Source organism: Pelodiscus sinensis, chromosome 17, assembly GCF_052426305.1.
Source record: "Pelodiscus sinensis isolate ZL-2025 chromosome 17, ASM5242630v1, whole genome shotgun sequence".
NCBI classification, from domain to species: Eukaryota; Metazoa; Chordata; order Testudines; family Trionychidae; genus Pelodiscus; species Pelodiscus sinensis.
In genome coordinates, this window is record NC_143068.1 from 1,385,939 (window position 1) to 1,400,901 (window position 14,963).

Here is a 14,963-nt window from a genome sequence, read left to right on the forward strand (position 1 = left end):
ACCCCCAAGCCGCTTTCCTCCTGTCTTGGGCCTTCCCGCCCCTCTGGCAGGAGTCACAGGACCGGCAGTACCGCTGCACGGCTGTAAAGATTCCCGGCCAATAGAAGTGCTGGAGCAGCCTCAGCCGGGTGCTCCGGATCCCCCGGTGGCCCCCAACGGGGGAATCGTGGGCCAAATACAGCAGCTTGAGGCGATACTTTCGGGGGACGACCAGCTGCCGCTCTACCCTCCATGCCCTCGCCTTCCTGGGGGGGAGCCACTCACGGAACAGGAGCCCACGCTCCCGCAGGAATCTCTCCTGGCCACCTCTCCCCCGGGGCTGAGCTGCATGGAGGCCAGCCTGGTCCCTCAGCCTCTGCAAGGAGGGGTCTGCCTGCACCTCAGCCTGGAATTCAGCTGCTGAGGCAGGGATCGGGACCTGTCCCCCACCTCTGCCTAGGTCCGGAGTCCCAGCCTGGCTGGACCCCGTGTCCCCTGGGATGGGACCCTGAGGATGCTGCCAGGAGTCCTTCCCTGGACCCACGTTGTCAGCCCCCCGCTGGCTCTGGCTCCGGGTAGTGACTAGAGCCCGCTGGGATTCATGGGGCCACTCCTCTAGGTCATTCCCCATCAGCACCTCGGTGGGCAAGTGCGGGTGCACCCCCACTTCCTTGAGGCCCTTCTTGGCCCCCCATTTCAGATGCACCCTGGCTACAGGCACCTTAAACGGGGACCCGTCTATGCCCTTCAGGGTCAGCTGCGCGTGGGGTAGTATCCGCTCCGGGGCCACTATGTCGGATCAGGCCAGAGTCACCTCCGCCCCCGTGTCCCAGAAGCCCGTCACCTTCCTACCATCCACCTCCAGGGGTATGAGGCACTCGCTCCGCAGGGGCCGTCCTGCCCCCACCCGGTACACGGAGAAATCCGCCTCCTGAGAATCAGACCTCCCAGGGGAGGTGCACTGAGCATCCTTCCCCTCTCTCTGAGCTGAGGTTTGCCTGCCAGCCCCTGCCTCTGGGGCAGCCTGCCCTTCCTCCCGCCCCAGCCAGTTAACCCCGGAAAGTCCCCGGTCCTGGGACCTGGTGCACTGAGCCCTCTTGTGGCCTTTTTGCCCACAGCGCTGGCAAGTTAGGCTTTGGGCTGTCTCTGTCCAGGCCCTGGCTGGTTCTCTGGGGCGCAGACGACCTGTTCCTTGGTCTCGCCCCGTAGTTGACTCCCTCCGTCGCTCAGCCGAGATCCGGTCTCTGCGCGGTTCCCTCTCTCTCCGGGACTCCCGTTCACACCCGGACCGGCTCTCCGTGAACTCATCCGCCAGTCTCCCGGCCTCCTGGGGGTTCTCTGGTCTCCGGTCCTTGAGCCACAGCCTCAGTTTGGGTGGGCACGCTGCATAGAACTGCTCCATCATGACCAGCTTGAGCAGCTCCTCTGCGGTCTGGGCTCCGACTCCAGACACCCACTTGCGGCAGTATTGCACCAGGCGGGAGGCCAGGTCCACATAGGTCTCCCGTGGCCCTTTCTGTACCCCCCGGAACTTCTTCCTGTACATCTCGGGGGTCAGCCCGAACTTGTGCAGCAGGGCCTCCTTGACTCGGTTGTAATCCCCTGGCTGTAGGTCCTCCAGCTGACTGAGCACTCCAGCCGCCTCCTGGCTCAGTGCGGGGATGAGCTCCTGCAGCCAGTCAGCTGGGGGGACCCGTTGCAGTCCACAGGCCCTCTCAAAGGCACTGAGGAACCCGTCTATGTCACCCATGTCCTTCAATTGGGCCACCACGAGCCTCTCCAAGTGGCTGGCAGCCTTGGGACCTTGGGGCCCATCCGCACTTGGCGCAGCCGGTGCCCCGCCGGTTCTCCGCTCTGCCATGGCCAGCTCATGCTGTCGCTGCCTCTCTCGATCTTGGCGCTCCCTCTCTCGGTCCTGGCGTTCCTTCTCTCGGTCCTCTACTTCCAATTCCCTGATCCGCAGCTGGATCTCCAGCCGCCGCAGCTCCGCTGGGCTGGCCCCTGCCCTAGATGGGCTACGGCTTGCAGGCCTCCCGGGAGACGCTGTCTCATCTCTCCGGTGGGTTCCAGCGCTCCTCCCCCTCTCTGAGCCTGACACACTCTCAGGGGGGGTCTGGCTGCTTCCCCTGGGGACAAGATCCTGGCCCTGTGGCTGGTCATTCTCTTCCAGCTGGGCAATCAGCTGGGCCTTGGTTGCTTTCTGCACAGGCAAGCCCCTCTCTCTGCACAGCCCCACCAGCTCTGCCTTCAAGAGTCGGGCGTAGGCCATCTGCCCGCTGGGCCCCTCGGTGCAGACTCACCAGTCTAGTGCTGCAGCGCCCCACGATTCCCAGGAACCGCTTCGCTCTGTCTCCAGCACACCTGGCTCCATGGCTCTTGATTCTACTGCGCCTTGTCGCTCGCCGCTGGAAGCTCCATCCACGGGGTGCAGTGCATCCCACTTCTGACACCAGTGTGACGGCGCGTTGGGGGTTCCCCGTCTCCTGCACCCCGAAATGGCACAAACAGACTGCACCAGCCAGTGGAATTGAGGGTGGTTTATTGCTCCTCCAGCACAGCACAGCACAGTTGTAATCTGGTTGCAGGAACTGGGCTAGGATGCCTCAGGCCCCCTTGAGATGGGGGAGACTGGGCCCCTAAACTCCAGCCCCTTCCCCTAGGCTCTCCTCCATGCCCTCCAACAGCCAGCAACCAACTCACTAACTTCCAGCCCTGCCCCCCAGCCAAGGCAGCATTCCACCTTCCTTTGTTCCTCTCCATGGGGGGTGTCTGGCCACTGGTTTGCATAGTGACTCATCCTGTTTTGCTGGGTCGTGGTACCCACGGCAGCCAGTGGGGGTTCCCCCAGAGCCAGCAGCATAGAAACCAGCCAGGTACCCCCACTACGTCACAGGGTGTATGAGGGGAGTTCAGGGTGCAGGCTGTGGGACGGGGTTTGGGTGCGGGGGGACTCAGGGCTAGGATGGGGTTTGAGGTGCAGGAGGGGAGTTCAGGGTGCAGGCTGTGGGACGGGGTTTGGGTGCGGGGGGACTCAGGGCTAGGATGGGGTTTGAGGTGCAGGAGGGGAGTTCAGGGTGCAGGCTGTGGGACGGGGTTTGGGTGCGGGGGGACTCAGGGCTAGGATGGGGTTTGAGGTGCAGGACGGGAGTTCAGGGTGCAGGCTGTGGGACGGGGTTTGGGTGCGGGGGGACTCAGGGCTAGGATGGGGTTTGAGGTGCAGGAGGGGAGTTCAGGGTGCAGGCTGTGGGACGGGGTTTGGGTGCAGGGGGACTCAGGGCTAGGATGGGGTTTGAGGTGCAGGAGGGGAGTTCAGGGTGCAGGCTGTGGGACGGGGTTTGGGTGCAGGGGGACTCAGGGCTAGGATGGGGTTTGAGGTGCAGGAGGGGAGTTCAGGGTGCAGGCTGTGGGACGGGGTTTGGGTGCAGGGGGACTCAGGGCTAGGATGGGGTTTGAGGTGCAGGGGGGTTCAGGGTGCAGGCTGTGGGACGGGGTTTGGGTGCAGGGGGACTCAGGGCTAGGATGGGGTTTGAGGTGCAGGAGGGGAGTTCAGGGTGCAGGCTGTGGGATGGGGTTTGGGTGCGGGGGGACTCAGGGCTAGGATGGGGTTTGAGGTGCAGGAGGGGAGTTCAGGGTGCAGGCTGTGGGACGGGGTTTGGGTGCGGGGGGACTCAGGGCTAGGATGGGGTTTGAGGTGCAGGAGGGGAGTTCAGGGTGCAGGCTGTGGGATGGGGTTTGGGTGCGGGGGGACTCAGGGCTAGGATGGGGTTTGAGGTGCAGGAGGGGAGTTCAGGGTGCAGGCTGTGGGACGGGGTTTGGGTGCAGGGGGACTCAGGGCTAGGATGGGGTTTGAGGTGCAGGAGGGGAGTTCAGGGTGCAGGCTGTGGGACGGGGTTTGGGTGCGGGGGGACTCAGGGCTAGGATGGGGTTTGAGGTGCAGGAGGGGAGTTCAGGGTGCAGGCTGTGGGACGGGGTTTGGGTGCAGGGGGACTCAGGGCTAGGATGGGGTTTGAGGTGCAGGAGGGGAGTTCAGGGTGCAGGCTGTGGGACGGGGTTTGGGTGCAGGGGGACTCAGGGCTAGGATGGGGTTTGAGGTGCAGGAGGGGAGTTCAGGGTGCAGGTTGTGGGACGGGGTTTGGGTGCGTGGGGACTCAGGGCTAGGATGGGGTTTGAGGTGCAGGAGGGGAGTTCAGGGTGCAGGCTGTGGGACGGGGTTTGGGTGCGGGGGGACTCAGGGCTAGGATGGGGTTTGGGGTGCAGGAGGGGAGTTCAGGGTGCAGGCTGTGGGACGGGGTTTGGGTGCGTGGGGACTCAGGGCTAGGATGGGGTTTGAGGTGCAGGAGGGGAGTTCAGGGTGCAGGCTGTGGGACGGGGTTTGGGTGCGTGGGGACTCTGGGCTAGGATGGGGTTTGGGGTGCAGGAGGGGAGTTCAGGGTGCAGGCTGTGGGACGGGGTTTGGGTGCAGGGGGACTCAGGGCTAGGATGGGGTTTGAGGTGCAGGAGGGGAGTTCAGGGTGCAGGCTGTGGGATGGGGTTTGGGTGCAGGGGGACTCAGGGCTAGGATGGGGTTTGAGGTGCAGGAGGGGAGTTCAGGGTGCAGGTTGTGGGACGGGGTTTGGGTGCGTGGGGACTCAGGGCTAGGATGGGGTTTGAGGTGCAGGAGGGGAGTTCAGGGTGCAGGCTGTGGGACGGGGTTTGGGTGCAGGGGGACTCAGGGCTAGGATGGGGTTTGAGGTGCAGGAGGGGAGTTCAGGGTGCAGGCTGTGGGATGGGGTTTGGGTGCGGGGGGACTCAGGGCTAGGATGGGGTTTGAGGTGCAGGAGGGGAGTTCAGGGTGCAGGCTGTGGGACGGGGTTTGGGTGCGGGGGGACTCAGGGCTAGGATGGGGTTTGAGGTGCAGGAGGGGAGTTCAGGGTGCAGGCTGTGGGACGGGGTTTGGGTGCGGGGGGACTCAGGGCTAGGATGGGGTTTGGGGTGCAGGAGGGGAGTTCAGGGTGCAGGCTGTGGGACGGGGTTTGGGTGCGTGGGGACTCAGGGCTAGGATGGGGTTTGAGGTGCAGGAGGGGAGTTCAGGGTGCAGGCTGTGGGACGGGGTTTGGGTGCGTGGGGACTCTGGGCTAGGATGGGGTTTGGGGTGCAGGAGGGGAGTTCAGGGTGCAGGCTGTGGGACGGGGTTTGGGTGCAGGGGGACTCAGGGCTAGGATGGGGTTTGAGGTGCAGGAGGGGAGTTCAGGGTGCAGGCTGTGGGATGGGGTTTGGGTGCAGGGGGACTCAGGGCTAGGATGGGGTTTGAGGTGCAGGAGGGGAGTTCAGGGTGCAGGTTGTGGGACGGGGTTTGGGTGCGTGGGGACTCAGGGCTAGGATGGGGTTTGAGGTGCAGGAGGGGAGTTCAGGGTGCAGGCTGTGGGACGGGGTTTGGGTGCAGGGGGACTCAGGGCTAGGATGGGGTTTGAGGTGCAGGAGGGGAGTTCAGGGTGCAGGCTGTGGGATGGGGTTTGGGTGCGGGGGGACTCAGGGCTAGGATGGGGTTTGAGGTGCAGGAGGGGAGTTCAGGGTGCAGGCTGTGGGACGGGGTTTGGGTGCGGGGGGACTCAGGGCTAGGATGGGGTTTGAGGTGCAGGAGGGGAGTTCAGGGTGCAGGCTGTGGGATGGGGTTTGGGTGCGGGGGGACTCAGGGCTAGGATGGGGTTTGAGGTGCAGGAGGGGAGTTCAGGGTGCAGGCTGTGGGACGGGGTTTGGGTGCAGGGGGACTCAGGGCTAGGATGGGGTTTGAGGTGCAGGAGGGGAGTTCAGGGTGCAGGCTGTGGGACGGGGTTTGGGTGCGGGGGGACTCAGGGCTAGGATGGGGTTTGAGGTGCAGGAGGGGAGTTCAGGGTGCAGGCTGTGGGACGGGGTTTGGGTGCAGGGGGACTCAGGGCTAGGATGGGGTTTGAGGTGCAGGAGGGGAGTTCAGGGTGCAGGCTGTGGGACGGGGTTTGGGTGCAGGGGGACTCAGGGCTAGGATGGGGTTTGAGGTGCAGGAGGGGAGTTCAGGGTGCAGGTTGTGGGACGGGGTTTGGGTGCGTGGGGACTCAGGGCTAGGATGGGGTTTGAGGTGCAGGAGGGGAGTTCAGGGTGCAGGCTGTGGGACGGGGTTTGGGTGCGGGGGGACTCAGGGCTAGGATGGGGTTTGGGGTGCAGGAGGGGAGTTCAGGGTGCAGGCTGTGGGACGGGGTTTGGGTGCGTGGGGACTCAGGGCTAGGATGGGGTTTGAGGTGCAGGAGGGGAGTTCAGGGTGCAGGCTGTGGGACGGGGTTTGGGTGCGTGGGGACTCTGGGCTAGGATGGGGTTTGGGGTGCAGGAGGGGAGTTCAGGGTGCAGGCTGTGGGACGGGGTTTGGGTGCAGGGGGACTCAGGGCTAGGATGGGGTTTGAGGTGCAGGAGGGGAGTTCAGGGTGCAGGCTGTGGGATGGGGTTTGGGTGCAGGGGGACTCAGGGCTAGGATGGGGTTTGAGGTGCAGGAGGGGAGTTCAGGGTGCAGGTTGTGGGACGGGGTTTGGGTGCGTGGGGACTCAGGGCTAGGATGGGGTTTGAGGTGCAGGAGGGGAGTTCAGGGTGCAGGCTGTGGGACGGGGTTTGGGTGCAGGGGGACTCAGGGCTAGGATGGGGTTTGAGGTGCAGGAGGGGAGTTCAGGGTGCAGGCTGTGGGATGGGGTTTGGGTGCGGGGGGACTCAGGGCTAGGATGGGGTTTGAGGTGCAGGAGGGGAGTTCAGGGTGCAGGCTGTGGGACGGGGTTTGGGTGCAGGGGGACTCAGGGCTAGGATGGGGTTTGAGGTGCAGGAGGGGAGTTCAGGGTGCAGGCTGTGGGACGGGGTTTGGGTGCAGGGGGACTCAGGGCTAGGATGGGGTTTGAGGTGCAGGAGGGGAGTTCAGGGTGCAGGCTGTGGGACGGGGTTTGGGTGCGGGGGGACTCAGGGCTAGGATGGGGTTTGAGGTGCAGGAGGGGAGTTCAGGGTGCAGGCTGTGGGACGGGGTTTGGGTGCGGGGGGACTCAGGGCTAGGATGGGGTTTGAGGTGCAGGAGGGGAGTTCAGGGTGCAGGCTGTGGGACGGGGTTTGGGTGCAGGGGGACTCAGGGCTAGGATGGGGTTTGAGGTGCAGGAGGGGAGTTCAGGGTGCAGGCTGTGGGACGGGGTTTGGGTGCGGGGGGACTCAGGGCTAGGATGGGGTTTGAGGTGCAGGAGGGGAGTTCAGGGTGCAGGCTATGGGACGGGGTTTGGGTGCGGGGGGAGTCAGGGCTAGGATGGGGTTTGAGGTGCAGGAGGGGAGTTCAGGGTGCAGGCTGTGGGACGGGGTTTGGGTGCAGGGGGACTCAGGGCTAGGATGGGGTTTGAGGTGCAGGGGGGTTCAGGGTGCAGGCTGTGGGATGGGGTTTGGGTGGAGGGGGACTCAGGGCTAGGATGGGGTTTGGGGTGCAGGAGGGGAGTTCAGGGTGCAGGCTGTGGGACGGGGTTTGGGTGCGGGGGGACTCAGGGCTAGGATGGGGTTTGAGGTGCAGGAGGGGAGTTCAGGGTGCAGGCTGTGGGACGGGGTTTGGGTGCGGGGGGACTCAGGGCTAGGATGGGGTTTGAGGTGCAGGAGGGGGTTCAGGGTGCAGGCTGTGGGACGGGGTTTGGGTGCAGGGGGACTCAGGGCTAGGATGGGGTTTGAGGTGCAGGAGGGGAGTTCAGGGTGCAGGCTGTGGGACGGGGTTTGGGTGCGGGGGGACTCAGGGCTAGGATGGGGTTTGAGGTGCAGGAGGGGAGTTCAGGGTGCAGGCTGTGGGATGGGGTTTGGGTGCAGGGGGACTCAGGGCTAGGATGGGGTTTGAGGTGCAGGAGGGGAGTTCAGGGTGCAGGCTGTGGGACGGGGTTTGGGTGCGGGGGGACTCAGGGCTAGGATGGGGTTTGAGGTGCAGGAGGGGAGTTCAGGGTGCAGGCTGTGGGATGGGGTTTGGGTGCGGGGGGACTCAGGGCTAGGATGGGGTTTGGGGTGCAGGAGGGGAGTTCAGGGTGCAGGCTGTGGGACGGGGTTTGGGTGCAGGGGGACTCAGGGCTAGGATGGGGTTTGAGGTGCAGGAGGGGAGTTCAGGGTGCAGGTTGTGGGACGGGGTTTGGGTGCAGGGGGACTCAGGGCTAGGATGGGGTTTGAGGTGCAGGAGGGGAGTTCAGGGTGCAGGCTGTGGGACGGGGTTTGGGTGCGGGGGGACTCAGGGCTAGGATGGGGTTTGGGGTGCAGGAGGGGAGTTCAGGGTGCAGGCTGTGGGACGGGGTTTGGGTGCAGGGGGACTCAGGGCTAGGATGGGGTTTGAGGTGCAGGAGGGGAGTTCAGGGTGCAGGCTGTGGGACGGGGTTTGGGTGCAGGGGGACTCAGGGCTAGGATGGGGTTTGAGGTGCAGGGGGGTTCAGGGTGCAGGCTGTGGGACGGGGTTTGGGTGCGGGGGGACTCAGGGCTAGGATGGGGTTTGAGGTGCAGGAGGGGAGTTCAGGGTGCAGGCTGTGGGACGGGGGTTGGGTGCGGGGGGACTCAGGGCTAGGATGGGGTTTGAGGTGCAGGAGGGGAGTTCAGGGTGCAGGCTGTGGGACGGGGTTTGGGTGCGGGGGGACTCAGGGCTAGGATGGGGTTTGAGGTGCAGGAGGGGAGTTCAGGGTGCAGGCTGTGGGACGGGGTTTGGGTGCAGGGGGACTCAGGGCTAGGATGGGGTTTGAGGTGCAGGAGGGGAGTTCAGGGTGCAGGCTGTGGGACGGGGTTTGGGTGCGGGGGGACTCAGGGCTAGGATGGGGTTTGAGGTGCAGGAGGGGAGTTCAGGGTGCAGGCTGTGGGACGGGGTTTGGGTGCGGGGGGACTCAGGGCTAGGATGGGGTTTGGGGTGCAGGAGGGGTTCAGGGTGCAGGCTGTGGGACGGGGTTTGGGTGCAGGGGGACTCAGGGCTAGGATGGGGTTTGAGGTGCAGGGGGGTTCAGGGTGCAGGCTGTGGGACGGGGTTTGGGTGCAGGGGGACTCAGGGCTAGGATGGGGTTTGAGGTGCAGGAGGGGAGTTCAGGGTGCAGGCTGTGGGACGGGGTTTGGGTGCAGGGGGACTCAGGGCTAGGATGGGGTTTGAGGTGCAGGAGGGGAGTTCAGGGTGCAGGCTGTGGGACGGGGTTTGGGTGCAGGGGGACTCAGGGCTAGGATGGGGTTTGAGGTGCAGAGGGGAGTTCAGGGTGCAGGCTGTGGGACGGGGTTTGGGTGCAGGGGGACTCAGGGCTAGGATGGGGTTTGAGGTGCAGGAGGGGAGTTCAGGGTGCAGGCTGTGGGACGGGGTTTGGGTGCGGGGGGACTCAGGGCTAGGATGGGGTGTGAGGTGCAGGAGGGGAGTTCAGGGTGCAGGCTGTGGGACGGGGTTTGGGTGCGGGGGGACTCAGGGCTAGGATGGGGTTTGAGGTGCAGGAGGGGAGTTCAGGGTGCAGGCTGTGGGACGGGGTTTGGGTGCGTGGGGACTCAGGGCTAGGATGGGGTTTGAGGTGCAGGAGGGGAGTTCAGGGTGCAGGCTGTGGGACGGGGTTTGGGTGCAGGGGGACTCAGGGCTAGGATGGGGTTTGAGGTGCAGGAGGGGAGTTCAGTGTGCAGGCTGTGGGACGGGGTTTGGGTGCAGGGGGACTCAGGGCTAGGATGGGGTTTGAGGTGCAGGAGGGGAGTTCAGGGTGCAGGCTGTGGGACGGGGTTTGGGTGCAGGGGGACTCAGGGCTAGGATGGGGTTTGAGGTGCAGGAGGGGAGTTCAGGGTGCAGGCTGTGGGACGGGGTTTGGGTGCGGGGGGACTCAGGGCTAGGATGGGGTTTGAGGTGCAGGAGGGGAGTTCAGGGTGCAGGCTGTGGGACGGGGTTTGGGTGCAGGGGGACTCAGGGCTAGGATGGGGTTTGAGGTGCAGGAGGGGAGTTCAGGGTGCAGGCTGTGGGACGGGGTTTGGGTGCAGGGGGACTCAGGGCTAGGATGGGGTGTGAGGTGCAGGAGGGGTTCAGGGGCGGGGCTGGGGTTTGGAATGCAGGCTCCAGCTGGACACTGTTTACCACGAGTGGTTTCTGGGTGGGGGTGCAGTGGGGCTAAGACAGGCTCATCTCTACCCTGGCCCTGCACCACTCTCAAAAGCAGCCAGCAAACTGTCTTCATCCCTGTCCCCTTCTGCTCTGTGGAGAAGGGGTCCAGGGGGGAGAAGGGCACCCAGATACCAGCACCCCCGCCTCTTCTTCCCATGCCTTGCACAGCAAGCAGGAGGCTCCCAGTGTGGAAGGCAGCTCCAAGGCCAAGGGCAGGAGCAACATGGCGGTGCTGAGAGGGGCCGCTGAAGTGCTGCGCTTGACAACAGCCTCCCGGGATCCCGTCAGAGGCTCCCAAATCTCCCAGTCGATCCCGATGGCCTGGCTGGTGACCGCTGCCCTGCGGAGTGAAGGACGAGAGTCGTGGGTCTCATCCTGGCTAATGGCACTTGCTGTTCAGAGGAGTTTCTGCTTTGCAAGCTCCTAGGCCTCTTGTAAAACTGTGCTGAGTAATTGCGTCACATCGCAGCCCGGACTCCACAGCTAACTCGCGCTGCATTCGAATGAAATCAGTGACGCTCTTCTTTAATCCTTCCTCATGCTCGCCTTGGGAACCAGAGCGCGGGGGCAGCTCTCTCCAGCCTCCCCTGGTCCGGGCAGACACTAAGAGCCCAGAGTCGAGTTAACCAGCCCTGTGTTATGAAGCTCAGAGGTGAATCCAGCTGAGCTGGACTGAGGCTACAAGAGCTGAGGAGACAAGCGGAGGAGGAGGTGGCTTTTCCTCCCACTGGCTGGGCTGTGGCACTGTGGGGAGCTGCTTGCTGCAGAAGCTCATTTGGCTCCATCACAGTCTCCTAACCCTCATCTGCCCCTCTTCCCTGCCGTGGCCTCGGCACAGCACTCAGTGGCCCACCCTTCCGTGCCTGGTGCCCGTACACGAAGCTTCGGTGCTTGTGTCACTCCCGCTGCTGTTCACGTTTCCTCTTAGCCCAGCTAAGGCAGAGCTGGAGAAAAAATCCACTCAAAACTTTTTTTTGGGGGGGGGGGCAGACTTGGCAACACCTCACCATTTTGCCTCATCATCAAATTCACGGCATTGTTTTAGTCCCAAAACCAAATCAAAATGTTTTTTCATTGGGCTTGATTCCTTGGGCTCCGAATGACTTTTCCTTCCAAACATTCCTTTTGTTTTATTTTACAGATCAGAGGTGTTTGAAAAGATCGCAAGGAATTGTGCCCTCTGACCCCCAACAAACGCCCCCCCACCCGGCTTTTCAGAACTGCCAAAATATCTGTTGTCCCTGCAGTTCTACAGGGGGTGGGGGGATCAGCTCTCGGGCCCGCCCTGGAGCTGGTGGAGGAGCTGCCTGGCACAGCAGGAGGGGCAGGACAGAGTTTTGTTTTAGGAAGGTTCAGTGCTCTCCCCTCCCGCCCGCCTTGGGACTACTGGTGGTGGCAGGATCCAGCGTGTGACCTCCCGCCAGCCAATGCCACTGGTGGGTGCAGAGGGGCCTAGGACTGCCACGGTGAGGACCTGGCTGCTGGTGCCTTCCCCGCTGTGCATCCCACAGGAGCAGGCTTGGGTACCTGTGATACTTGGGCATGGCCCTGGCCGTGGCCCCACTGAGAATGGGTGAAAAGGCAGGACAACGGGGCTTTGACTAAATGGAAATGTTTGCAGCGAGTTTGTGCTTCCATCGATGGATCGTGTTGGAAAATGGGGGGAGGGGAGGAAAGTGCGTTTGCATCCGTTTTCAGCCCCAGCTGGCCACAGGCAGGGGCCTGCCCTGGTTACCCGCTCACGTCCCAGCAGTGATGCCTTGCGCTTTATTCTCGTGAGGAATTATGGAGCTCCACGGTGTGCCCTGGCCGTTTGCGAAGGCTTGCTCCGGCACACAGCTGTGCAGGCAGCACCTGCTTCCAATGGCGCGCTGGCCTGACCGCTGCGTGTGTGAAATGACCCCGCCGCAGACGTACAAACTCCCGGAGTCCCAGGAATTAGGCCGTTTCCTCAGTGGGCTTGAGAGGCTAAAGAGCAATACCAAGGTGGGGCTGGAAGGCCAAACCGCTCTCCACCCCCTGCTGCTTGAGGAGCACTAGGATGGGGGCAGGAGAGTGTCATGAGCAATCTCACTGCTGTATAGACAGCACCTTCTGCTGTGCGTCAGTGTCACCAAGAACTTCAATCCATGGTCAGTTTCTTTTTCCTCTGGGAACTGCACCCAAGGGAAGATGGTACCGGAGGAATCCTAGAGGTCACAGTTCACCTGCAATATCCTGGGGTCTGTTACGCCAGAGGGTGTGGTGAAGTCCAAGACAATAACAGGATTTAAAAAACCAAACCTAGATACATTCACGGAGGGTAGGTCCGTCAATGGCCGTTAGCCAGGCAGGGCAGGGAGGGTCCCTGGCCTCGGTCAGGGGCTGGGAATGGGCCACAGGGGAGGGATCACTTGTTCGGTGCCCTCCCTCTGGGGCATTGGCCACTGGGCGACAGGACTCTGGGCTGGATGGACCTTTGGGCTGGCGTGTGGCTGTTCCTGTGCTGTGCCCCACGATCACTCTGGCAAAGGGGCCCAAGGAGGGAGGGCGGGGAGGGCGGCCCAAGGGGCAGGCTTTGCATTGCAGATGCTACAGGACAGGGCTGCAGCTGGCCGATTTAATACACGATGTGGGGGCTGCACGCCCCCCCCCTCCCAGCAGCTGCATCGCCCACCCGGCTGCATTCCCCTGCCCGCCCCCGTCCCCAGCCGCGCTGCCCGGAGGTTGTGAGCGCCCCGCGCCGTGTCCGCAAGAGGCGTCTCCGCTTGCCCGGGGGGGCGCTGGCAGCTCGCTGCCCCGCTGTGCTCTGTGCCCGGCGCTGGCTCGGAGCCCCCCGGGCGGGCGGGCGGGCGGCCAATCAGGCGGGCGCGGGGGGGCGCGGGGCGGGGCGGCGCGGGGCGGGCTGCCCGCTGCGGGAGCCGCCGGGCGCGCGGCAGCCGGAGCGCGGCCCCGGAGCGATGCTGGCCTGCGCCGGGCTGCTGGCGAGCTGCCTCCTGCCCGCCCCGCGCCCCGCGCCGCCCCCGCGCGCCCCGGGCCAAGCGCTGCTCCACGACGTGAGTAGCGGGCGGGGGCCCTGCGGGGAAAGGCTCCGCGCCGGGACACAGGGCGGGTGCGGCTCCGCCCCGCCCCGCCCGCCCCGCGCCCCGGCTGTGCCCGTCTGGGGGCCGGGGCCGCGCCGGGAGAAGGGGGCGGCGGGGCCGGGAGCCCGGCGGGGGGGGCTTTGGGTCGGGGTCTGCTCCCTTCTCCGAGGTGATGGAATCTGCCGAACCCGCAGCTGCGCCCCCGCACGTGGCCGGAGCGCGGGTGGGAAGCGCGGCCGGGGCGGGCCGGGAGCCGAGCGGGGCGGGAGCCGGCAGGTAACGGAGGGCTCCCTCCGGCTCCCTCCGGCTCCGGGGCGACCGGCCTCCCTGCCGGGGAGCCGACGGGTCTGCGCGTCCGGCGCTGGGTTTCCTGCCGACGGGCGGGCGCTGCCGGGCCCTGTGGCCGCTGCCTGGCTTAGAAAGCAGGAGGACGAAGGATCCGCCCGGGGCGGCTGAGCACGGGGCCTGGACTTCCCGCGGCTCGAGGGCCGGGAGGAACTTTCTGCTGATTTCGAAGCAAACAGCCCGCGGTGCTGCCGCTCCCGGAGTGTCTCGGTGGCCCTGCGGGGAGCCCGGGGCTACCTGTGCAAAGGGAAAGGTGGGAAGCCAGAGGCCGGTGTTTCTCTCAGGCCCAGCGTGGGAGGTTTTCCCACCCTCATGCCCAGGCCTTGTCAGTTCACTGTTGCCCCCAGAGTGAAGGACTTTAGGAACAGCCGGGCCGCAGCAGCCCCTCAGGGACCCAGCGTGTTACTGGGGCCTGGCACAGGGCAGCTGTGGGAGTGTCCCTCTCCCCACACAGGCGGCAGGAGCTGGCATGGCCTGGGAGCCGCTGCACCACCCTCTCCCGGCTCGCTGCGCTCGGCTCCTCTGTGGCAGCGGGTAGCAGAGCTCTGGCCCCCGGCTCCTGCTGTCCCCATGGTGAGTGGGGGTGGATGACCCCTGCTGTCGCCCTGTGCCAGGACCCTCTTTCCCCTGGGCTGCATTGTTCGGGGAGGGGGGAAGAGGTGGGGCCTATGGATGGGTGGCGTGGAGGCAGGGCCTGCGGCAGGGGGAGGTTGCCCCAGGCCCTGTGCTTGGGCACTGCGGGGGGTTGCCCTGGCCTTTCTCTTCCTCCCCCCGATGGCCCTTCAAACAGCCAATTGTTTCTTTTGGCTCGTGGATTAGTCTTCAGTCCTTTCTCGTGCATTGCGTACGCTGCACGATTGCTCCCTGTTAGACAGCAGCATGAAGCCGTGGAACCCCCCAAGGCACCGTCTCCTCCTGGGGGCCTGATACAGCCCCCCCGGAGTCAAATGTGCCCAGCTGACTCCTAGGACGTGGCCGCCTGCTGCCCTCTCCCAGCTCCGGTCACCCGCTGGGCTTTGCGCGACTGCGTCCCCAACAGGAGATGTCTGGAAGCAGCTGAGGCCCCGGTTACGGGTGTGACGTGATTCTTCATGTGCCAGTAACAAGCAGCGTCTTGGCCTCTGGCCTGGCTGTCAAAGTGCTTCCAGCAGAGGCACCCTCCCGCCTCCTCCCCTTTCCCAGCAGAGCAGGTGTCCGGGCGGGATTGAGATCAAGCAGGGGGTGGGAGCAGGAGGGAGGGGCAGGGTCTGATGCTGACCCCCAGGGACAGGAGCCGACAGGCCCAGCCTGACTTGCTCAGGTCCTGGGAGCTGGGGCTGGGGTCAGTGAGTCAGTGCGGTTCTGCCAGTCAGTGGCGTCTGACCAGAGAAACTTCCTCTTCGCACCAATGAATAAATCTGCTCTGAAAACTGTAAGTGCAGGATGCCCAGGGCAGAGGATGTGGTAGCCCGCTGGGAGCAATGTCCGCTGGTCTGTGGAGGGGGGAG

General features: G+C 64.7%; 1 protein-coding gene across 1 annotated transcript in view; it reads left to right on the top strand.

Annotated features, from left to right (window-relative positions):
• Window positions 1–12,955: 12,955 nt before the first annotated feature.
• The window catches only part of NECAB3 (N-terminal EF-hand calcium binding protein 3), a 75,067-nt gene continuing 73,059 nt past the window's right edge, over window positions 12,956–14,963 (top strand). The window contains exon 1 of the mRNA XM_075901509.2: window positions 12,956–13,104. Coding sequence (XP_075757624.1) covers window positions 13,009–13,104 — 96 coding nt within the window. The 5' untranslated portion in view covers window positions 12,956–13,008. The remainder of the gene's footprint in view (window positions 13,105–14,963) is intronic.